This window comes from Fundulus heteroclitus, chromosome 12, assembly GCF_011125445.2.
Source record: "Fundulus heteroclitus isolate FHET01 chromosome 12, MU-UCD_Fhet_4.1, whole genome shotgun sequence".
Classification (NCBI taxonomy): Eukaryota; Metazoa; Chordata; class Actinopteri; order Cyprinodontiformes; family Fundulidae; genus Fundulus; species Fundulus heteroclitus.
This window is the reverse complement of record NC_046372.1, coordinates 42201794-42225889: the sequence shown is the minus strand read 5'-3', so window position 1 is coordinate 42225889 and position 24096 is coordinate 42201794. Positions and strand designations below refer to the sequence as shown.

The following is a 24096-nucleotide window of genomic DNA, read 5'->3' as shown; positions in this document are numbered from 1 at the left end:
AAGTAGAGTTAGGGAGCACGGAAACAGAGAACCCTGACAATGAGTAGTATAGTATGGGTTCCACTTCTGGTAGCTTGATTGCCATCCCTTCTACCTCCAGAATTATTGGTACATGTAGACTTTTGTACCACTGAAATAAGAGTCTTTGACTAAATGTTTATGATCTGAAATTCTCATCTTGCTGCAAAATGATTTTTCCATGAATGTTTTTTGTTTTTTGAAAAAAAAATCCTTATTGTTATAAAATAAAACAAAAACTAAACAACAACCTCTTTAAGCATTTTCATTCTGGTTCATTCCACATCAATGACAATGCTTTGGTAAAAAGCTTGAACGGCATGTGTCTTAAATGCAGTGCATCAATAATGTCTGTCTTGGTTTTACTGGATCATTGTTCTGCCCTCTATTCAGTTACAGTACGCCCGAGATCCTCATGGGTAAGACCGAAAGGGCGGGTTCAGCTAAACTGGTTCAGCTCTTATTTGACACAACAGAACTCCTTTGACATGATCTCTCATGCTTAAATTATTGTGTGTATAAAGCTCATAAGTAAAAGTTACCTAACAACATTCAAAGCAGATTTATTAAAACGGAAAGTAAATATAATTTAAAAGGAACTGTCATCTTAAATTCTTTTTAAAAATATGGATGTATAACTGTGCTGTGTATTAGTTTGTGGAATGATCTTGACAGTGAGGCGAATCACTAATTATTTTTTTAGTTTTCTAAAGAAATTAGAAAATGGTTATGATGAAGCGTTATATTAGTGGTTAGGATGATATTTTGTGATGTATCTTGATGTTTTGAGTGTTTTTTTTCCCTTGTTACCAATGGTCCTCTGTGATTGTGATTTCTGTTTTTGTGAATAGGGGCAAACATTATAAGTTCATACTTCCTTTTGCTTGATAATTTTGCTTTGATAATTTTCTTTCTTTTTACCTTTCTTTTCAAGGATAGTTGTTTTGTTGCTCGTTTTTTAATGAATGAAAAAAAAAAGCTAAAATTATGCTGTTGTGGTATAATTTTATATTTCTGCGTCAAAGTATTAAACATACATGCACTAAGTTGTGTTCAAAATTTAGTGTGGATGGTTCAGAATTTCTTCAGCTTAATGCAGAAAAGTCTAAATTCAATGATTTTTGGAGTCTAAGTACACGATGAGGGGTGGGTGGGTGGGGGGGGGGGGGGTGCACACTCGGCAGTATAAATTGTAGTAGCATCAGTTTAGCATTTCATCCCATTATGCCCAGCCAGCAAGGCCGCCACTCTTCCTGACCTTCTATCGCTCTTTTATTTGTATCTGCCAATATCTAATTTCCTTTAGTAACTGTTTTGTTTTCCAAAAAAAATAATAAATGTACATCTTATTCTAAATATAATTACAGAACAAAGAGGAATGGTTGTTCAACTCAAAATGTTAACTGTACTGTTATTGGTCTATGTACATTAGATCATCAGTAACATTAAAAATCAAACAATAAACCAAAAGATATTAGTAGGCATTTACTAAAGTCTTTAAGATAGTTTCCTACAGGCAGCTTTACTACAACAGTAGAAAAAAATCCTGAAATTACAACTTTTAGTTTCAAGGCCACCCCAAGAGTTTAAGTGGCTCCATCTGGCCACCCCTACGAAATATTTCTAGAGGCGCCACTGATTTGGACCTCAGTTTTATAAATCTCTTAAAGTCTATTAACAGACTTTAATAGGAGTTCTACCCTCTCACAACCTAAATAAAAAAAACTTTCCTGTCTAAGCAGGACACAGAAAAACTTGTGTGTTTTTATTTTCTGTATGGTTAGATTATGGCCGTAGTATCTCTACAGGTCTCTGGAAATAAAAATAAAAATAAACAGCCAACCTGCATGCCTTTTCACCTTTGTTCTTTTCGTGCTTTTAATGCCACTCCATACACCTCCGTTATTTTATTGTTCTTGTAAAGCGCTTTGAATCACAGCCATTCAGCGTATGAACGGCTTCCTCGCATTTATTTTGAAAACCGGAAACTCTCCCTGACGTCGACCTCGCTTTACGAGTGGGAAGGAAAAAAAAAGTGTTGCCGTGCAAACATTTAGCTGAAACCTTAGCCGAAGTTTATCGGACCAACAGTCTGCTGCCGGAACCTGCGGACCTCGGCTGTCAGCGTCAGGCGTCCAGCGGCCAAGATGACAGAGGTGCGGCACCGCGGAGCCAAAGACGGCGAGCCTCCGCTGGAGCAGCAGCCATCAGAGGACAAGGTAACAGGGTTAGCCCGGATGCTAACAGCACGTAGCCGCTTAGCGGGGGTGGATGATGCTGTTCTGTGGCTGGAAGCGAGCCTCACCAGGTCATCTGCTCTCGTCTCGTTAGCAGAGACGGAGAGGTCAATGGAAAATATGTGTCTTCCTGGAGACACCGTGTTAAAAGCTACTATAGATGCTCCTCGTCGTTCGCGGATGCTCGTTATTTATCTTTCTGAACGTTTCGTGAAAAACACGCGTCGCCTGAAATCCTGACATTAAAGTGGGACGTTTTTGACGCACGATCCACGCCACAGAAATCCCCGTGTGTCAGATCGGCTCCATTTCTCACGGAACCAGTTGTTTTGGTTTGATCCCCAGCCTGACAGCGAGGAGCCGCTATAAATGAACCAATGTTTGGGTTATGGAGAAACATGGACCTGCCCGGGCTTGAAGCTTTAGCATGACTGATCCAGAAAAAAAAAAAAACCTTCACAGCGTGGATCACGCTTCACTCACAGCGAAGGGACGCGAAAGCTTTTCCTGCGTGGGCTGTCCTCTCGCTGGGGTGTGATGGCCATGTCTGAGCGCCTGGTCAGTCATTAAAGGGGCGTGGCGCCGGATGTATGGATCCGTCAGAGTCACAGCATCCCAGAGAAGAGCTCAAAGGAGCCGAGACGTTCCTCACCACTAACCAAGAGGCCGACCTGCTCGCTTTAATCACCTGGTGAAAGTCTACTTTCACCAGGTGATTAAACTACTACTTTTTTTTTCTATCTTCTCCTACCTAAATCTTTCCTGCACAGTCACGAAATGCCTGAAAAAGTAGGATGGCGTTTGATGATAGGCTGAAAAGTAGGAAAACAACCTGTTTCCATTCGTTTCTTTTATATCATCTATAAAATAATTACAATTAGTTTGGAATAAAAAAAATCGTACACCTTTTGGTTTTGGTTATAGATGCACCGATCATCGATTGTTGCACGTCTCAGATCTGCTGATTCTCATGTTAGCCAGTTCCAATTTCTCCTCAAGAACTATAAATAACAAAGTAAAGTTGTTTTCTGCTTTCCGGATAAATGGTTTTGCTATTTATTATGAAATAAAGCTATATCTTTTTTTCTAATACAGCCCAAAGCCAAGGAGCCGACTGCTGCATGTCTGTTTTACTTCTCTACATAATACATTATTAAGTTAAGTGCTAAATTTGTTTGGACATCTCCAAATTTAGAGGTTTTCCATATTGCAAGATAATTAAAATCCGTTTAAAACTACAACAATGTCTTAATATTTTATAGGAAAACATTCAATTAACTGTGTAGCTCATTAAATTGTTCATTGATCATTTATTCTAACTATACAGGAGCTTTAAAAAGGCTTTTTATTGTGATAGATGATAAAGTATTCTTATGGTGTGATCACAGAGTTAGTGATTAGCTCGACTGATGCACTTAACACAGTTGGCATTTCTAAGTGTTTTATTATTTGTATAGTAAGAAGAATCTTACTGTAACACCAGGATTTCCAGAAAGTCTGCAGCATTTCCCAACCCAAAGGTTTCCATTACAGTCACCACCAAACAATCAGGGCTGCTCCAGAACTGAGCAAAGTACTGCTCTCAGTAAGGGCTGAGGGTGGGTCTGTGGAGACCATTAGGCAGTTAAAAAGTTCTGGCCTCCACTGATGCAACTGCAGTTAGCATAAAAAGACGCACTGGACATCTTCGTTTATTAAAAAGCTGAATTAGCGCTGGTATGACAGGAGATCAGTGTTCCCTTGTCTCCCTGCTGTTTTAGTATTGCCTCTCACACTGTTAATGAGGGCCATACATAGAAAAAACAGCCTTCCTCTCACATCAGATGTCAAAACCCAGGGAAAGACATCTTAATTTGACGTCCATGTTGTGCAACTGGAGGCCAACGTGATCACCAGTGGGTGTTGTACTATTTGGCAATATAACTGAAGAGATGCATGCTGCCAGAAATGTAAATCAACAGTTTCAGCCCCTTAGCTGCCAACTCTTATCAGTACCGCATGTCACCGCAACTACAGCTGCAGACCTTTAGGGTTTTGGTTTGGATCTACGAGCGCTGCACACTGAGGCTCATTGCCCATTCTTAGCAAAATAGCTCAAGCGCAGTCAGATTGGATGGATAGCTATCGTGAGCATCAGCTCCTAAGTTTTACCACAGGTTCTCAGTCGAAGCTCTAGTGGGGACCACTACAAGGCCTTCCTAACTTGGGGATTATTTGATCTAAACCAGGGACCCTCAGAGAGCAATTAGAGCTAAAGAATTAGCTCACAAACCCTGAATTCAAGCTCAATCCTTCATTCAGTAAACTTTTTAGCAGAACTGCATGTTTAAAAATAAAAAATAAAAATCTTTCTGAACTCTCTGATAAGGGGCGGAGCTTGATCATGGCGTGTTCCTGGGTCTGTGTTTGTGATTGGGAGGATGTAACGACCGAAGTATTAACCTTCATGATAGGCCAGAATGCTAAAGGAAGGAAAACTGTTCTGTGGCAGTTTAGTTTGTATCGCACCACACGTCTATCGATCGATATTTATTGTTATTGAATTATCGTCCGGCCCTAGTGAGGAAGTTGTCTTTTAGCTGAAAAGACTGCAATTGACATCAAGTGGTGGGGAATCGATATAGTTATGGTTGATAACTTACTAATTTAACGCGACTGAAATGTATCATCCATCAGCAAGGATGTGTTGTGCTCACTTGATGCAGGAATGCTGGGCTCTGTGGTGTAAGAGTTGTGATTATAGATGCGAAGCAAACAAATAAAATACCCCCCGGAAGTTTGTTTCATTTTTCTTTTGCCATGTTTTCTGTATGGGAAAAAAAAATATAATTGCTTTTCAGAATCAGTATTTAATCTCAACTCAAAGTATGTCAAATATAACCAAGTTAGACGGCTTCCAGATTGATTGGACTTTATTTGTTGTGTGCAACAGGGCCTCGGTACCAGAAGAACGCCTTCATTCCCTGAAAATGCAGCTTTTGCTCATGGACTGGTCACTTTAAGAAAAAAATAGGGGAGGAGTGTAACTATTTTTAACTGGAGCATCCTTAATGGCAGACATTGTCTCCATAGAAACCAGCACATAGAAAATGGTTTGGGGACTGTGTCTATATGTGTGCCTACAAATCTTCAGTGTGTCTCGGGCAGGATATTGCATAATGGTGTTTAATGTGTTATATACGTCTTCCTGCACATGTTGCTTATACTGAAATAGAATTCCATTATTAGTAAAAAAAAAAATGACTGCGACATTGTAAGTGAAAGTACCAGGGAGTCCCTCATGATGTAGGGGTTCCCTCTTCATCGAAGGGCATTCGTGTTTCATTAAGACGCCATCCAGTCAACATATGTCTCTGACAATTCAGCAATATGGACGGTGATTCTTGGCCAGCTGCTTTGCTTCCCACACGCAGCTCTGCCCCGACAGAATAGCCTGCTAAATTTAGTACCTCGTCCTCCGACACGATGAAGCTGATGGAGATCACCCAGCAGCTCGATCCCTCGTCATCATTTGTTAAAGCAAATTTCAATCTGCGCTACACAAAGCACGCTCTTCCCAAATAAATGTTGTTTTGAGGCTCCTTATGTGTGGCACTATCTTTGGCTGTGTGTGTGTGTGTGTCTGTGTGTGTGGATATATTCAGCCTGGGCTTTATTTGGTTGCTCACCCTCAATAGAGAATGCAGCTCTGCTACATGACTGCAGCTTTGGAGTGTCCTTGATGTTAACATGACCTCCAAGATGCTTTATGAGGAGTAAGATTAATATTTTAGCAGCTACAAACTGCTAATAGCTGGAAAGCAGCTTATAGTCTTGCAGCATTGGCTATATTGTCCATGGCACATTAGCTTCTTTTTAGCTAGGTGTTAGCTTTAGCTGCATGTTCCGTTTTGACCTCTGAGGTCTTGTCAGGAAAACTGCCTGGAGTTCCTCCTTTGGTGAACACACTGGCCACCAAATTCCTGTCTTTCCTTTAGTATTTATTGCTTGTTTTTGTCTTTTTCTGCAGTTGTAAAATGCGTATAAACCTAAATATGTTGGAGAAACATGAGGGCTGTTGTAGGGTGTTGTCATGTTTGTCGGTACTTTAGCATAGTTTAGGAAACAGCTTGATTTTTTTAAAACGTTAAACTCATCTTCTAGTCCACCAAGGCTTTGTCGAATTAAAACGTCAACAATAAGCCCCAAGCTTTCCACTACCTGGAATTAGGACAGTAGGCAATGAATGGATGTGCTTTACGTGAGCATAGTCTCCAGACCCCCCAGTGGTCGGAGCACCAACGTCAGCCGCAGACTCACTGACAATAACGGGCCTATTTTTAGCTTCATGAGGTCGGCCCCTTTCCTGGCTCAGAGCCGGTGAAAGGCTTTTTGGGTTGGCTGGAAAGGAAAACATTGTGCTTAAACATTCCAGCTTCCCTGTCCTCCTCAAAACGGTAAACCATCTGCTGTTAAGGTAAAGGATAATATCCTGGCCAGTCTGCTGTTTTAGTCGGACTTGTTCGGACAAAAACATTCTACAGTTTTCATATTGTGTGCTTTATTATTAAATACCACACTGCAAAAACAGATCTAAAAATAAGCAAAATGTTCTTAAACATTATGTTTTTATTTATGATTTGAGCAGGTAAATAAGATCATCTGCCAATGGAAGTAGTATTTTGACCCCTAAATTAAGATAAGTTAATTAGACATCTTGCACTTGAAATAAGATGATGGAGATGAATTGTTCCTATTTTAAGTGCAAAAATCTTATTCTATTGGCAGATCATCTTATTTACCTGCTCAAATCAAGGACAGATACACTAATTTTCAGAAAATTTTACTTATTTTTAGTTTTGTTTTTGCAGTGCAGCTCAAGTCTTTGGGATGACTGTTCCAAATAAACCAATAAGACATCTTTGCACTAGGAGTTTCTCAGCCAGTCAGTAGAGGTGTTTCTTCATTGCCTAATGATGTTTTGTACGAAAGCTGGTGGCTCAGGGTTGACTCCGTTTCACATGTCAAGGCAGTTAATGCCATCGGGGTGTTTAGTGCGAAGGCCTGGGAACATGTATATTCTGCATATTGTAAAGCAAGCTTTTACACTGACATGATATACTTCAGCGTCATGGTTGTCCAGAATGGTTCAGCATTCGTCTTAACAGAGCGTCAGAAAACCAAACCTGTTTTTCTCTCTCCCGTGTGTGTCAGGGCTCAGACAGTGAGCTGAAGGCAGAGAAGGATGCGGTCTCAGACAACGAGTCCAAGGTGGACTCGGGAGTCCCAGAGGTGCCGGTTTCTGCTGATGACACCCCCGAGGTTCTCAACAAGGCCCTGTCTGGACTCTCCTCAAGGTACACTCTCTTTTGGATGTTCTCTGTTATGTTTACAAGTCTAATGTCAGTTCTGCACTGCTTAAGGAGAATAATTTATTTAACTATTATCTTCTCAAACCAAAATGGAGAGATTGACATCTCTCTCTCTTATTTTCCACAGATGGAAGAACTGGTGGGTACGAGGCATCCTAACACTAGCCATGATCTCCTTCTTCTTCATCATCATCTACCTGGGCCCAATGGTGCTCATGATGATCGTGAGTAAAAACCACTGCTGCTAACTAACTCATTTTCTTCAAACTTCTGTGTAGCAGCGTAATAGAGAGGCCTGGCTGTTATACCTGCTGGAGTTGTGTGATTTTAAAACAAATCTCTGTCCGCGCCCTGCCCATGGACATGCAAAAACATGAATTTGTATAATACACTAACCCACTCGCAACGCAGAGCGAGCAAGCTCATTAGTTGGTATTTTCCAATAGGGCTGAACGATTTTGGAAAATAATGTAATTGCGATTTTTTTTTTTTCTTAATATTGCGATTTAATGCGATTTTTTTTTTTTTTTTTTTTTTTTTTTTTTTTTTTTTCCCAGTTTAATTTATCATGTGTTTTAAAATGTATACAAACAACAAATCAATTTGTTTCCTCGCCATGCAGATCAGTTGCTAAAAGACCCACAGCATCTAAACTCGGAGCAGTAATGATTGCGTTCTGCCTACAATATATTTCAATCAAAATTGCAATTTTGACTTTTCTCCCCACTAACCACAAACAACAAAAATGGCCTCTAAATAAAGATGTTTGTAAACAAGGACTATTTTAAATATGAACTATTAATGTTTCTATTGATCAGACTATTATTCAAGAGAACAGCTTTTAATTTAATTGGACATCAAACCTTGCTGAACATAAAGTGCATGTATTGAACTGATTGACCAGTACTTAATGCTTTGTATGAATATACAAACTCTAAAACAAGTAATAAAATTAGATTTTCTCACTGCTGCAACTGTCTTCCCTTCCATGTGGAGGCAAACCCACTTCAAACATTTTACTGACACTGACACAAATGTTTTGTGTCGTGTTACGCTTTGAAAATGAAGAATCAGCCAATCGATGTTTTGGATTCTGTGATGGTCTTGTGCGTTCTGTTGACCTCACTGTACCAAACAGACCTCACAATACTTCTGTCTCTTTGGTGAAGCTCTCAGACCCAGAGTCGGTCCGGCAGACGGCTGCTCACACCGAAGCAGTGTCCGCTGGAGGTCTCTTACCTGTTAAAAATCAGTCCTTCTGAATGAAAATAGGAGCCATTTTTTTTCTGCAACATTCTTGTGTCCAGATGCCAACACTGGACACAAGAATGTTGCCCAAAATGCTAAAGGTCAAAGGGTCACAGAGGCAAGGATGAGAAAAAGATGGGCATGCATAGCACACCTGATATCGTCACTGCTCTATTTACCAATATTATCGCCATTACTAGATTTTCTAATATCGTGCTGAACAAGTTTCACTGTTTTTCAGAACTCTAGACTCCAGTTGGTCACTTCTAGTTGAAAAAGAAAAGCCTTTGCTCAGACCTGAACTGAAAGATTCTCCACTAAACAAAAGTTGTTTAAAGCACAGCTAGATTGTCGTCTCAGTATGCTGAATGGATTGCTACACTCCTGTTACTCAGCCATTCTATAGGAAGAAACCGGGACTGGGGACGGTCTCTTCTAAACCTTCTCCAACAAGTAAAATCCATTTAGATGGTTTATGCTGTGTTCTCTCACTCATCCTCTAATCTGCTACCCTGCATTTTCTTTATTGCTTCTGCATCAGTGTGTTTTTCTCTTTAAATCTTAGCCAAAGCATGTAACAGGGCATGAGGCACAGCACCAGAAATAAATGCTGTTCTCGCTGGAGTCCGGCAAGCTGAAAACTAAAGCTGTGAAGTGGCCCAGGAGAGTCGCGGCTCTCGTTTGGCGCTCTGAAATGAGCCTGAAGAAGCCATTACTCGTCTTTTTTCTGTTCTGACGGTGTAATTTATTCTTTTTAAAGCCCGTCTGACTCTGTGATGGCGTGCTGCAGTTCAGCACGCCATCAGCTCCTGCACTTTGAAAGCTCTCTTAACATAAACCTTTTCATGTGAGCCTTCTCCATGCTGACGGCGTTCTCTGTGCAGGTCCTCTGCGTTCAGATCAAGTGTTTCCAAGAAATCATCACAATTGGGTACAGCGTGTACCACTCCTACGACCTGCCCTGGTTCAGGACGCTGAGCTGGTGAGAACTCCACCATATTGCAGTGAAATATATTAATAAATAAGAAGTAAGCCATATTGGTTTGTTTCTCATTACATTGTTCAATGTTTGCTTTGTTGCAGATGTTCTGAGGTTTGTTTTCTTGGCCTCTTGTAGTTTGTCGGACTTGTGTATTATTATTCTAATCAGTAAATAATAGCAGCAGGCTGTGAATCATCAGATTTTTAGCAGTAGTAGGGTGCGCTGTAGTGTGAACGCTTATTTTCATTGTGCCACAAGCCTGAAAAAAAAAAAACCTGCATAAAATTCGACTACATGCGTGAGCCTTGCAGGGTTTCTTCAGGCATGTGGAACTGATGTGATTTGCTGCTTCCCCCCGCCCGGGGGGTCCGACGTCTATATTTACTGCAACCTCTGGCCCTGCAGGTACTTCCTGCTGTGTGTGAACTACTTCTTCTACGGCGAGACCGTGACCGACTACTTCTTCACGCTGGTGCAGAGAGAGGAGCCGCTTCGCATCCTCAGCAAATACCATCGCTTCATCTCCTTCGCGCTCTACCTCACAGGTACGCGCGCGCCCAGGGCGGAAGCTGAGAGGGAGTCCTCTTATCATGCCGGTGTTTAGTTTCTCACTATGGACTCTTACTTTCTTTATTTTATCTCCAAGATATCACATTTTCCTTGACTGTGATGGGGAAAGTAAAATCAAGTGGCAAGTGTTTCAAGAAAAAACACAGATCAGATTAGCCAGTAACTATCAGATACATCAAGGATTAATACCCCTAGTTTTTCAGAGTTTGTTTTCTGCAAGGTGATTTTCTTTGGGAATTGCTGAGCTACATCACCAGGAAGGATAATCATTCCTGGTCCAAATCTGAAACACGTGCACTGCAAAAAGAGAACTAAAAATAAGTAGAATTCTCTTGAAATTAATGTATTTGCCCTTGATTTGAACAGGTAAATAAGATTATCTGCCAATGGAATGAGCATTTTTACCCCTAAAATAAGATAATTAGATATACAGCACTTGAAATAAGATGATTGAGATGAATTGTCCCTATTTTAAGTGCAAAAATCTTTTTCCATTGGCAAATAATCTTATTTACATGCTCAAATCAAGGAAAAATACTCTCATTTCAAGAAGATTTTTCTTATTTTTAGTTATATTTTTGCAGTGTGGTATGAATTTGTATTCAGCTCCCTTTCTCTCCTACATCCAATCCAATGCAACCATCTATCTACTACTAAATATGTGATCCTTACTCTACATCACCATGAGCACAGCGCCCCCCATGGAGAAACATGGTAGTGGCAGCATCATGCTGTGGAGATGCTTTGGTCCATCAGTGACAGGGAAACGGATCAGAAGGAACAGTGGAGCGTAGATGCAGGACGGTCCTGAAACAATACCTGCTCGAGGTTGAAGTAGAGATTAGTCTTTCAGCAGCACAGTGACCCTAGGATATAGTCATGTGATAGAATGGCCTAGTTAAAGTCCAGAGCTAAAACTTGAAAACCAGTGGTCACACATGCTCTCCATCCAGTCTGATCTTAAGCTAATTCACAGAGAAGAATGGGCAACATGTCAGTCTCTGCATGTGCAAAGCTGGTAGAGACATACCCCCAAAATATCTGTAGCTGAAACTGCTGTGAAAGATGGTTCTACAAAGGGCTGGCTCGGGTATGCTGAATCAAAATGGAAGCCACACGTTTAGATTCTGTTTGTTAAGCTCCTTTTGCTTCCACTTATCAATTATTTGTTACCGTGTCACTGAAAACACTGGTTCAGTCCTTTGAGGTTTGTGGTTATTGCCTGACAAAACGTAAAAAGGCTCAACACGTTTATTATGAGAGGAAAGGCTCCTTCATATTTGCTGATAATTTTTTTTGGACGGTCGTGTCCCACTTCCTGAGCTGCAGCATGTCAGTTAGTGCTGCAGCTTCTGAATGGCACCAAACAGGATGTGGGGAGGAAGGAAGGCAGGAAGCACTCTGACTCTGTTTGTGTTGCTGCTTTAGGTTGAAGGTGAAACTGAAGACACAAACAGTCTCCTGTGACTTAAAGTAGAGAAACTTTACAGCTGATCCTGACTTAAACCATTTGATAGTGCTGTCCCTCTAAGTTGTTAAATCTCTCCTTGATGGAAAAAAAAACCGTAGCCTTCATTATCACTACCGTAATCTATTGTTTTGTTCGATGAAAACACTTTTTGTCTACATTAGCTTTCCAGCTTCCTCTCCTCACACCAGTGCTGGTAAACCAAAGCTGAGGCCCTAATGTAACGGCAGCACAGCCTCTTAAAATAGGTCAAGCTAAATTTAGCTTGAATTCAGTTTGACCACAGCCTCATTTGTTGATGAATTAATCTCGTCCTCCAGACCTGTGCTAGTTTATTGTCTCATATGTTGCTCTGCCCCCGCAGGTTTCTGCATGTTCGTGCTGAGCTTGGTGAAGAAACATTACCGTCTCCAGTTCTACATGGTGAGTGGCCAGCACAAAACCATAAACTGGTATCTTTATGTAGTAGAAGACACTCGTATACAGTCGCCGAAAAAAATTAAAGGAACACTTTGAAAACAAAACCTGCTGGGCATCCATCCTGATAAATAACGGGTAATGTTTTGGGAACAAAAGGACGCCACGCCACTCGATGAAAACCATCAGCCCACACAGGGCTTGATCTGAAATCACAGGGAAAGTGAAACTGAAAAGCTGATGCAACAGGTTGGGCCAATTTGCTCAAATGTCATTGCAGCAACTCTAAATATTACTCAGCAGTCAGTATAGCCCCCCCCCCCCTCTGCCAAATGTGTTTGTTTGTATGTCTGACAACCTGGTGGCGTCTGATGGACCTAAACATGGTGTCCCAGAGATGTTCTGTTGGAGTTAGGTCAGGGGAGCATGGTTGCTAGACAATGGTACCCATTCCTTCATCTTTCAGGAACTGCCTGCTAGGGATGGGTACTGACTTCAGTCCTTTTATAGATATGGACTGAATCCCATCAGCACTACCAAGTACCGATTCACGTAAAATCAAACGGTACCATGTTTCGGTATGTAAATGCATCACTGTGACACTGAAGGAGTGGAAGAGTGGTCTATTTTCCATGCCGAGCATGAACGCAGCATTGCACGCACAAGAGCGTGGTGAGGTCAGTAGCCGCTGGTCCAGCAAACAAAGCAGGTCTTACTCACCTGTAGTCAGAGCAAAGAGAGCAGAGACGTTCCCTCTGTGTTCCCCACATAGCAAATGTATCCTGCCCTGAATTACACAGAAAAATAAGTTTTTAATATTGTTTTTTTTTTCTTCTTCTCGGAAACTCTTGCACTAAAACAATTCCCCAATTTTATTCACAGACGGCTTCAATCCCGTATTCACCCCGTTCACCGTGTGCCTCTGTTGTTTTGGTAAAAAATCATTTTATGTGCTGTGGATTCAGGATTCATAAAGGTTCATTTGTAGATCCAAATAAATGCTAAATTTAAAATTTTAGAGATTTTATTACTATGCTAACATTTATTACTACATAAACACATAAGTAAGAGAAGTAGGTACCGTTAAGTATCGGTACCGGGTATTGGTACCGTATCGGTTCAAATGTGAAAAGTACCCATCCCTACTGCCTGCATACTCTAGCCTCATGAGCCAGGCATTATCCAGCACCAGGAGGAAGCCGGGACCCACTGCAGGAGTGAAGGGTCTAACTGATTTCAGTCTGATGCCTAATGGCAGTCAGGGTGCCATGGTTTATCCTGCACAGGTTCCCATCCCTCTATGGATCTGCCTTCCCAGACCTCCACTGACTCACCAAATCAATCAGCTTAACGTTCACTGCAGCTTCTCCAGAACCTTTCACCTCTGTCAGCTTTCTCTGGGAGGCACAGCAAACTTTCTGGCTAAGGGACATTTGAACAAACATCAGTAGAGATGTATGTATACATTCGAGCTTCTGAGTATAATTTTGAGCAGTTGTCATTCGGAGATAATAAATCCTTTCTGGGCCGCCACACTTGGCTGTGCAGATTTGGGTTCTCAGAACCGCCTGTGTTCTCTCCACAGTTTGGTTGGACCCATGTGACTCTGCTAATCGTGGTGACCCAGTCCCACCTCATCATTCACAACTTGTTTGAGGGTATGATCTGGTAAGTCTGTACTGATGCAGTGTGGTTGAAGCTGCATCCTGTCTCTGATTACGGTCTTAAATCAATTAAACTCCAATTAGCAGATGAGCTCATCCAGTATTTTTCCCCACTGTAAGGTTGTATCTCTGTAGACTGATTCACATGATACATTTCTTCTTTTTTCCCCCTCCTTTGAATAGGTTCATTGTTCCCATTTCCTGTGTGATCTGCAACGACATCATGGCCTACATGTTTGGTTTCTTCTTCGGCCGAACACCCCTCATTAAGGTTGCACAAAAACTAATTTTCATGTCGATCTTTTGCACGTTTCTGGGGGTGTTTTGGTTACATAAAGTATACCGAGCTGCATGTGACAGTATAACAAGCTTTGATTTTTGTCTGTTGCAGCTGTCGCCTAAGAAGACATGGGAGGGATTTATTGGTGGTTTGTTTTCCACCATTGTGTTTGGCATCATGGTGAGATATTTCACGTCCATATATGAAAAAAAGTGATTTCTGAATTTCATGAGCTGTAACTGAAGAGCATCGGGTCCTTCTCCTCCTTTCAGCTGTCCTACGTCATGGCTGGAGTCCGCTACTTTGTTTGCCCGGTGGAGTTTAACAACGACTCCAACAGCTTCCAGGTGGACTGTGAGCCGTCAGATCTGTTTCAGCTGCAGGACTACACCCTGCCCGGAGTCCTGGAGTCCGTCACTGGATGGGTAAGCCCTGTTTTCTTTCCCAATCCATCCTCTATAAAACAAGGCATGATAAAAATGACCAAATGACAAAAATATCCTCCCTCTCTTTTACTAATTCCCCTTATTAACCCATCATTAGCAGGAATCATTAGAGCAGAGTTGTTGAGTGGATCTTTATTGCTGTAGCACCAATCCGTAGATGTCTCATCTCACTACCATACACAGTATCTCTTTTCAATGTTTTATATATTTTAGGCAGCTTGGCAAGGCGAACACGGCCCTGAGGGAAACATGAAAGCATTATGGCTTCTCACTGTAACGAAACCAAGGAGGAGCGTTTCAGCTGCAGTCAATGAGAGTACCGCCCAAATTCATGCATAGTCGGGTATAGGGCTGAACAATTAATCGCATTTTCAATATAATCGCGATTTTAAAAAACCGCCAAATCGCAGAGGTCTGCAATTTTTGGCTATGTAACAATCAGGGAATTAGACACGTCCATTAGGTGTCGGTAAAATGTTTAAAGTGTGTTTGCTCCACATGGAAGGGAAGACAGTTGCAGCAGTGAGATAATCAAATTTTATTACTTGTTTTAGAGTTTATATAATCATACATAGCATTAAGTTCTGGTCAATCAGTTTATAATATTGACTGGTTACACTTTATGTCCAACAAGGATTGATGTCCAAATCAATTAAAAGCTGTTCTCTTGAATAATATTCTGATTAATAGAAACATTAAAAGTTCTTGTTTTAAATAGTCCTTGTTTACAAACATCTTTTTTTTAGAGAACATTTTTGTTACTTGTGGTTAATGCAGAGAAAAGTCAAAATTGCAATTTTGGTTGAAATATATTGTAGGCAGAACGCAATCATTTCTGCACCGAGTTTAGATGCTGTGGGTCTTTTAGCAACTAGTCCGCACTGCGAGGAAACAAATTGATTTGTTGTTTGTATATGTTTGAAAAGACGTGATAAATTAAACTGGAAAACAATCGCATTAAATCGCAACATTAAGAAAGAAAATCGCAATTAGATTATTTTGCAAAATCATTCAGCCCTAGTCGGGTAGCATTAAAGACAACGTTAAAGTTGTTGTCAGGACACTTGGAGGGGTGCAGCGAGCCACAAGGGGGGTCTTAGAAGTCGATTGATTGGCTGCTTTCATTTCTGGTTGTTTTGGTTATTTTGGGAGATGAGAGGGCCATTTTGTGGGTGTTTAACAGAGAAATCATTTTCTCATGTGGGCTTTATGTTGGGATTCTGATAATTTTAACTGCATTTTTTTGGTTTCGCCGACCAATGTTTACGTAAACAATCAGCATGTGGGCTCTAAGAGGAGGACATTCCCAGCATGCTACTGAACCGCCTCAGCCCCGTTATGACTAAAATGCAATCGGAATGGGCTGAGAATGATTATTGTTTGATCGCTGAGTAATGAGGGTGAAAAGGGGAATTTAAGCAATTTACTGGAAACCATGGCCATTAGCTCGTAGCACAGAACAACTGCAACACTGTATTCTGGCACTTCTCCCGACACCAAAGCGGCAAAAAGCTGCTTGTTTTTTTGTTTTTAAATGCGCACATCATCGTTTAGTGTTCCCACAAAACTTGGTAGCAGAATCTTTAAGCATATTTTCAACAGACTCTCTCTATGATTGGAATGAATGTTTTCACCATCTGACCCCGAATGTTGTTGAAGAAAATAATTTTTTTACCTTTTTTTAATTTTGTGTACCTCCTTTATGTTGGAGTTGTGGAAAAAAAATAAGTGGGAGAGAAACTTTGAGCACTAAGAAGCAACAGACCAATCTGATTGGGTAAAAACCAGCGTCGGGTCTTTGTGCCGTCTAGAAATGTGGCACGGAGCAGGAGTGGTGAGGTCATGAGTGGAGGGATAGCATCACAGGCAGTTGCACATTTGAGATTATCGCTTTTCAGGTTTGCATAAGGCTGGGTGCTCATGTTGTCTGTTTCCCGGTCATGTGGGGTGTACCGGGCTCAGTAGCTAAATGCTGAAACGTGCCGGCCACCCAAACACACCCTGAAGGTTCTGGTCTCCCCTGGACAGACACCAAAGGATTGTAAAACCCTGTGACATCTGCGCCTGTCATCCATAAAGCTGCTTGACTCCTCCAGGGTGCCTCGATAAACGGCTTCAGCCAGACCACAGGTTCCCTTTGCATAAACTCCCTCTTGCCTCTTTCAGCTTTTCTGTCACAAACCTGCAATCAGAGACGCCTCTGAGCTGCTTCTGCCCTTCAGGAATCACTAGTGGAGCGACACAGCCCACAACAGGGAGATTTGTTTTGAAATTACGCCTGTACTGCGGGTTTATCGGAGGTCTGCTTTAAATCACCACTACGCGTAAAATCTTTTGCAAATCGCCCTGTACCGTTGTTTTCTAAATAATAAAGGCGGAAAAACGTGGCGTAAAGATCCTGCCCTTGCTTAAGACAAATGCCTCAAATTTAAGCTGCATACCTCACCTTCTTACTTTCCTCGCCGGAAATAATTTCTGTGTCTTGTGTTGCTTTTAAATGCTGCAGCTGTCTGGTCGCCCAAAGCATCGTCTAACCATACTACACGACTCGCTCGACCCACGGAGGCGGCTTGCCCAGACACCAGTCAGCTGATGTAGGGGCTGTGGCTGCCTCACTGGGCGAATAGTAGACGCATTGGTCCGTTCGTAACAGAGCAAAGACCTGTGTGTTAAGAGGGATCCTTTTTAAAGGGTGAATCCAGAGTAAATGAAGTGACGGCTGTAACATTTTGATGGTTGCCTCACCTGTAGTAGATGGATGTCATGTCACAGAGAGCTTGTTGGAAAGGTAAGGGCGTCCAAGCAAAGCAGACATCGATCCATCAATCCACCTCATCAGCTGATCCTGAGTCTGTCGGGACAATTTTCAATCACCTCCTTCTAATGTACTCCGTTTTTGACAGAGGTCGATCGGATTGAAGTGTCACAGTGTAGCCTGCTGCCTCAACAACGGTCAAAGGTTTTCTTTGTTTTAATTTTAGTAATGATGTTACTTTTATGCGTTGTTCACGATGCAAGGTTCCTTGAGCATCTTTAAAGATGCCTGTAAAAAATGTGTTATTACTATTTAGTTCACATAGAAGCACTGAACCAAAACGCCATTAAACTTAAAGTTCTTTTAATTTGTAGGCTGTCAATATGTTAATAACGAAGACTTGCACCCCAAACGTCTTCAGTTTAATTTAAATGCTGACGTCAGCTAGGGAACTTTGTCCAACATGATCTTACCAGAACCAAAGAACCAACAAAGTTTCACCAGGAGGCGAGGACTGACGCCAAGCGGTGTCGTGCTCTCTTGATCAACGAATCTCGTGTCTGTTTCGTCACGAAAGACCTTTGTGCGCGTGTTTTTGGGTGGAGAGGGGAGAGGAGCCATCTTACTGGTGTTGTTAAGGGGTCAGCCTGAAAATGTGAGTCTCGGTTTACTTGCAACGGAACCCTGGTGCTGTTCTGCTACAGGGAAAAAGCAGATGAACCGTCTCGTAAAGCATGGAGAGAAAGCCAACCAAAAGGGAGGAAGTGAAAAATAATCAACAGGAAACATATTTGACCTGAATACTTTGAAAGCCCGTGCAACCACGGCATCATGGTATGGTCTCTCTCTGCGCTGTCTCGTACTGTAGTGCTGCAGTCGCCTCGCCTGCTGCTCACACCGGCCAGCTGCCTGTCACAGCGACCGCAGAAAAGCAGCCGTCACAGCTGCGTCATGTTTTCCAGCCTCCATAATCCGCTTTCATAAGTTCAGTGTGAAAGATCACCCAAAAAAATAAAATAAAAATAAAGGTGTTAAATTTTTTGACAACCCCCCCCCCCAAATGTTGTGCCGTGATAGTACCCTAAAGGCTACGACAAACAGCAAATAATTAAATGGGTGTCTGACTTCGTTACACGAGCCACCGATAGGATCCAGGCCTGAGTGAGTATTCGATAGTACGTGTTAAACAGATGTTAGCAACTGTCTGACCACATATGAGCTACTCTCACATATTCAGGACACCTGTATTAAGACCGCAGATGCAGCGGTCCCGTTTTAAACCAGACGACCGAAAGGTACAGTGAAACGAGTCAAATGGTTAAATGAGACCATGCGAGAAGCCAGGTGACGGTGCAGGAGAGCAGAAAGAAATGACAAGGTCACAGGAATGTTACCAAAGCCCTGTTACCATTTCTCTGGCTTGTTTAGAAGTGTTAAGGTATAGTTCCTTGTTCGAAAGTCGTTTCTTTTTAAATAACTTTTTTTATCATCCAGTGGAGCTCGCTCCTGGGGAGAAGAGCTGGAGTCTGCCAAGATGTCTAACTGCAGGCTAACGGCGCTTTTAAAATGAATTTCTTCCAAATCACACCCACAAATCGTCGTAATCCACATGTTCTACCATCAGATCTAATTCCATTTACTCCTCAACCCACAAACCTGATAGACTACTGATATTTGGAGCAACTTCCGTCACTTCTTTGTTGACAGGGTTCAGTCCACCAGGTCTTTGAGTCTTCTGTACAGAACCCATCAGTAGACAAACCATCTTTGTCTACTGCTCAGATTCCCCTCAGTTTAACCCTGTTAAAGTAGTTGACTAAATAAAAAGTTTGGGTTCTCCCTGTGATTCATCCTTGCAAGTCTTTTAAAATGGATGTTCCCTTTAAAAAGGCCCTCAGTTTTTGCTGTCATAAACAGCAGTATTTCCTCTTGACTGGTTTTTAGGAGGATGTTACAAACCCTCCTAACTTAAAAAAACAACAACAAAAGGGCCTCAACCCCTTGGTATACTCACATTTTAGACCAATCTTAAAATCTGTGTTTCTTTTAAAAATAATGGAAAACATTTGTATACAATTAAGCAGCTTTTTGAACAGAAATTGGATGTTGGGAGATTTTCCTGTCTGGTTTGAAACACCCACACAGCACCGGAAGAGCACCATGTTCAAGTCAACACCATGATCTGGATGTAACAATCCAGGCTTTTCTCACAACTCAACTCAATTATTGCAATTCACTTTATACTGGGCTCAGACAGGCCTCCCTTTCATGGCTTCAGCTCGTTCAGGAGGCCGCTGCTCGTCTTTTAACCGGTGCACGCGAACATGTCTCACCCGTTCCCCCTTTTTCCCACCGGATGCCGGTTTGCCAAAGAAGTGTTTGTAAAAATCCTTCTCTTTGCTTTTTAGTGTGTTAATGGCGTCGCGGCTCTAAGCTTTCTGTCTAGCCTTATGTTTCTCAACGTGCCGTTAGATCAGCTGACTGGCTTCTGTTGGTTGTACCAAAAACTAGGCGGAAGTTCAGAGGAGGCCTGGCCTTTTCATTAGTGGCTCCAAAACGGTGGAACAAGATGCCATTAAATATTAGACCGCCTTCCTCTCCTGCTGTTTTCAGCTTTTTTAATTTTTTTTTTTTTATATATTTCATTATTATTGATCTGTTTTAGTACTGTACAGCACTTTAGTTAAACAGTTTTTTTTTTAAATGTCCTCTTTAAATAGGATGGATTTGGGTTTGAACTGTGGGTCCTGGTTTGGCGGTGGCTGCTTGGCTCCAACACTGTCTTCTTGTCTCCACAGACCACGGTGCGTCTGTATCCATTCCAGATCCACAGCATCGCTCTCTCCTCCTTCGCCTCCATTGTGGGACCCTTTGGTGGCTTTTTTGCCAGCGGCTTCAAGAGAGCATTTAAGATCAAGGTAGGAGTGACGCAACCAGCCCCCAGGAAGCTGCTAACGTCCCCACAGACCGCCCCGCCTTCAACATTGCTTTTTTTTTTTTTTTTTTTATACAACCATAGACCTGCATAGATTTGTGTTTGAATTTCGATACACATTGAAAGCTTTTTCTCCTCTCAGGACTTTGCCAACACTATCCCAGGTCACGGAGGCATTATGGACAGATTTGACTGCCAGTACCTAATGGCCACATTCGTTAACGTCTACATTGCCAGCTTCATCAGGTAAACTCTCCTGCCTGTATAGATCCATTATGACCTCCCCATACCCTGTAAAGGTTGAAGCTCTGAAAACCCAGTGAAAGCCTTAATCTGTCTCATTCAGTCACAAGCTTTGTTGTTGTTGTTTAACGTTGGCTTTTTACCATGTTTTTTAACTTGATTTTTTTTTTATGAACATCCTTAATTAGAGAAGTGCTTTTTCTTCCAGTCTGAACTCACGTTGGTTTTCCCTCTCTGTGGACGCAGAGTTTACTAACTGGAAAGCAGCACCTTAAAGCTTGGTCAGGTTAATCTGTCCCATTAAAATGAAAATACACCCTCCTTTGGCTCTAGGGATGATTTGGTATTCCCCAGGTTGTGCAATAAATGTAAAACTATCTTTTCATGTACAGATGCAGCATATTAAATATGAAACTGAAACTGTGTGTGGAAAGACTAATCACACCCCACAGTTTCCCACCTACACCCCGTGATCAGGAGCAATGATGCTGTCATTTTCTGTATGAATTTCATTTTTTTTACTTCAGTAAGCAGGAACCTTGGCTTACTGTTCTTTAAAACATTGTGTGCGTTCATTGATCTTTACAAACATTTGTTTTTATGCCGTTCTCTTTGGTCCGGGCTTTGGAAAACTTTTTTTTCTCTTGATTTTCAGCCATTCTGATTCAGATTTGCCGTTTTAGTTTGGGCTCATTGTCCTGTTAAGCATCTTCCTTCTACATCAAGCTTCTCCTTCGCTGTACGGAGGAGGTCAGGGTTGATTTTAATATTGCAAGGTGTTTAGGCCTAGTGGCTTCAAAGCAAGCCCAACATTCTCACACCTCCACCGCCACGCTTGACACTTGGTATGAGGTCTTTCTGCTGTCATGTTAGGTTTTTGCTAAATGTAGAGACGGGTCCAGAAGTCCCTCGATTCATTCAGAAATAGCTTTGCAAACCTCAGTCATGCTGCCCTTTTCTTTTTGGAGGCAAAATACTTTTGACATTCAGCTCTTCCACACAAGCCATTTGTGTTGGTTCCCTGAAATTAAACTGTGCTAACAGAGACAGAGATGCTGAGGGTTTGGTCATTTCTCTGAGCATTGCACACTCCAGCCTTGAGGTGTATTTCCTGGGGAAGATTTGGCAGCTTCCTAAAATGTTGAATGAATGATAAGCAGTCGACTTGCATAAGCTGGGTATTGCTTTCCCTCTTAAATCCAATGGCTGCATCAAGGGTGTACTTAGGTTTTCCACACATGGATTCTCCATGGACATACAAGAAGTTTTAAGTGTCTCCTGTGCATTTTGAGTTAAAAACAAGGCTATTTCCTTTCATTCGATGAAATTACTCTTCAAATAAGATTACCAATACTTACTATTATTAAAGTAAAAGCAAAAAGGACATTGCAGTAAAAGCACTTCAAAACGTTACTCAAGTACATAACTAGTTTATCTTTCTTTCTTGCTTTCTTGCTTGACAGCGATTTAGTTATTTTGGACATTTTTGTTTGTCAGGATATAAGTCTGAAGTTTCATTCAAAATGGTTTTAAATAGTGTTAAATTGGACTATGTGACACCTGCGGAAACCCTGCATCAGCATCCTTTGCCATGTCTTCTTTCTCATCTTCACGCCTTATGCTAGTATCATTTTCCTCATCTTCATCAATTTCTCCCTCAACTTTCACCCTCCTTGTCTCTTTATCATTCCTCCTTCCTCAAATATCGCCCTTTCTTCTTCCACATCATCTCTCACCTTTTTGCCAAAGAAACTGGAAATGTCTCTTATTTTTCATTCATTTATTCATTTTCATTGTGATCTACAATTTGCAAGCAACAAGATTTAAAAAAATTGCATCCTTATTACCTTAAAAAGCCTTTAACAATATAATCAGAAATTATTTATCACATCCCCAAAAGTCCCACTAGCAGTTATATTTAAACGTCTTCTTCTCATTGTAGCCCGTTTGTTATTCTCCCAGTCTGACCATAAGGATGTGACGTGGTTTAGTGGTGCGGCCTCATTGGTGTAATGTTGATCCTATAGAACTGTCAGTGACACTTCAGCCCCTGAAACAGCGGCCCCTAAAAATTTTTTTTCATATATAAACTCTTCATAAACTTATATTTACTGTAAGCAGAACTAACTAGGGAAATATACTAAGCCAGTTCTACACCAGGGGGTCAGTAGCCACCCCCTTTCCACCCTGTTGTTCCGCCCCTGAAGTTATTCAACCTTCTGCTATTTGCTAACGTCTAGCTTGTAGTATTTAAAGGGCTTCTTATGTGGATCCACTAAATATTGAGCTTTCTAAAGGTTTTTAGCCCCATTTGTGCTTTTTCTGACCAAATTTTAAAAAATCTCACTGATACTTAAAATAGCTAACTCTTTTCAAAGAGCGTTTTTGCTAGCTTGACCTGTTAGCACGTCTTCATGAAGGACTCATGATTGTAAAAATGATTGGATTTAACTTTTTTAATAGGTGATAACTGATCTGGGCCTAGCTAAAAGCAGAAATGTCAGATTTTCTCTGACATATTTACCCGACAGAACCCTGACCAGAGGTGGATTCGTCTTTGCTCCATGTTTGATGTGTTAACTTGCTCCACCAAAGGAAGGCACCTCCACCTCCTTCTACAAGATTTCCCTCTGATTCATGTCTCCTTTCTTCTCAGGGGCCCCAACCCCAGCAAGGTGATCCAACAGCTCCTGGCCCTCAGACCCGACCAGCAGCTCTACATCTTCAACTCGCTGAAGGCCCACCTGACGGAGAAAGGCCTGCTGCCAGCCGTGGAGGCTGCCGCTTAGAGCCCGGCCCCCCCGCTCTCCCTGCTCCCCATTAAAGGTGGTGAAGAGAGGGAGGGGTCAGTGTGTGTATCTGTGAGCGAGGACACATCAACGAAAAACCTAGACAAACATTCATCTTTGGGTCATTCCGTTCCATTTGGGTTGGAGCGTTTTTTTTTTTTTTGTGTCTGTTCTGTGAATCACGTTTCTGACACCTGTGTTTTCAGCTTGAGTTGGTGGGTTAGCGTTCAGTCAGAGTTGATTTTTTTTTTCTTTTATCAACACTTAAATTTTGGTCAGATGTCCATTTCTGCCTGTTTACACAATATCATCGATATTACTGGTTCACGTGTGTTTAATATTTTACCGTCTGTTGTTTTTAAATCTAAAGCAGCGCTCTAAACCCGTTAACACAACGTAATGTTACTGCAGCACCGCGTCACCCTCTCCCGCAAATGTCTGCTTAGATTTTCTGTTGATTGTGATGACTATTTATACAGAGATGGTTTTTATATTCCAAATGTTCTATTGTATCTTAAAGTTGTCTATTTTATTCAGGCTGTAATGTGCATTTTTGTATCTGTTTTTGTTATGATTTGTTTCCATCAGTCATTTCAAATCCTCTCCATGGTCGACCATATTACTACCATTACATCACCACCTTACAGTCGGATTAAATACTGATCCCTAAATATATCTCTGAACGCGGGCGAC

At 41.6% G+C, this 24096-nt stretch overlaps 1 protein-coding gene across 1 annotated transcript; it reads left to right on the top strand.

Moving 5' to 3' along the window:
- Positions 1–1992: 1992 nt before the first annotated feature.
- Positions 1993–23995, top strand: cds2 (CDP-diacylglycerol synthase (phosphatidate cytidylyltransferase) 2). The gene is made up of 13 exons (XM_012879635.3): positions 1993–2237; positions 7449–7591; positions 7734–7830; positions 9739–9836; positions 10242–10381; positions 12239–12297; positions 13877–13959; positions 14139–14226; positions 14347–14415; positions 14508–14660; positions 20235–20354; positions 20514–20617; positions 23271–23995. Exons 1-13 carry the CDS (start codon positions 2166–2168, stop codon positions 23401–23403), a joined length of 1359 nt encoding a protein of 452 aa, XP_012735089.2. The 5' UTR covers positions 1993–2165; the 3' UTR covers positions 23404–23995.
- Positions 23996–24096: the final 101 nt, after the last annotated feature.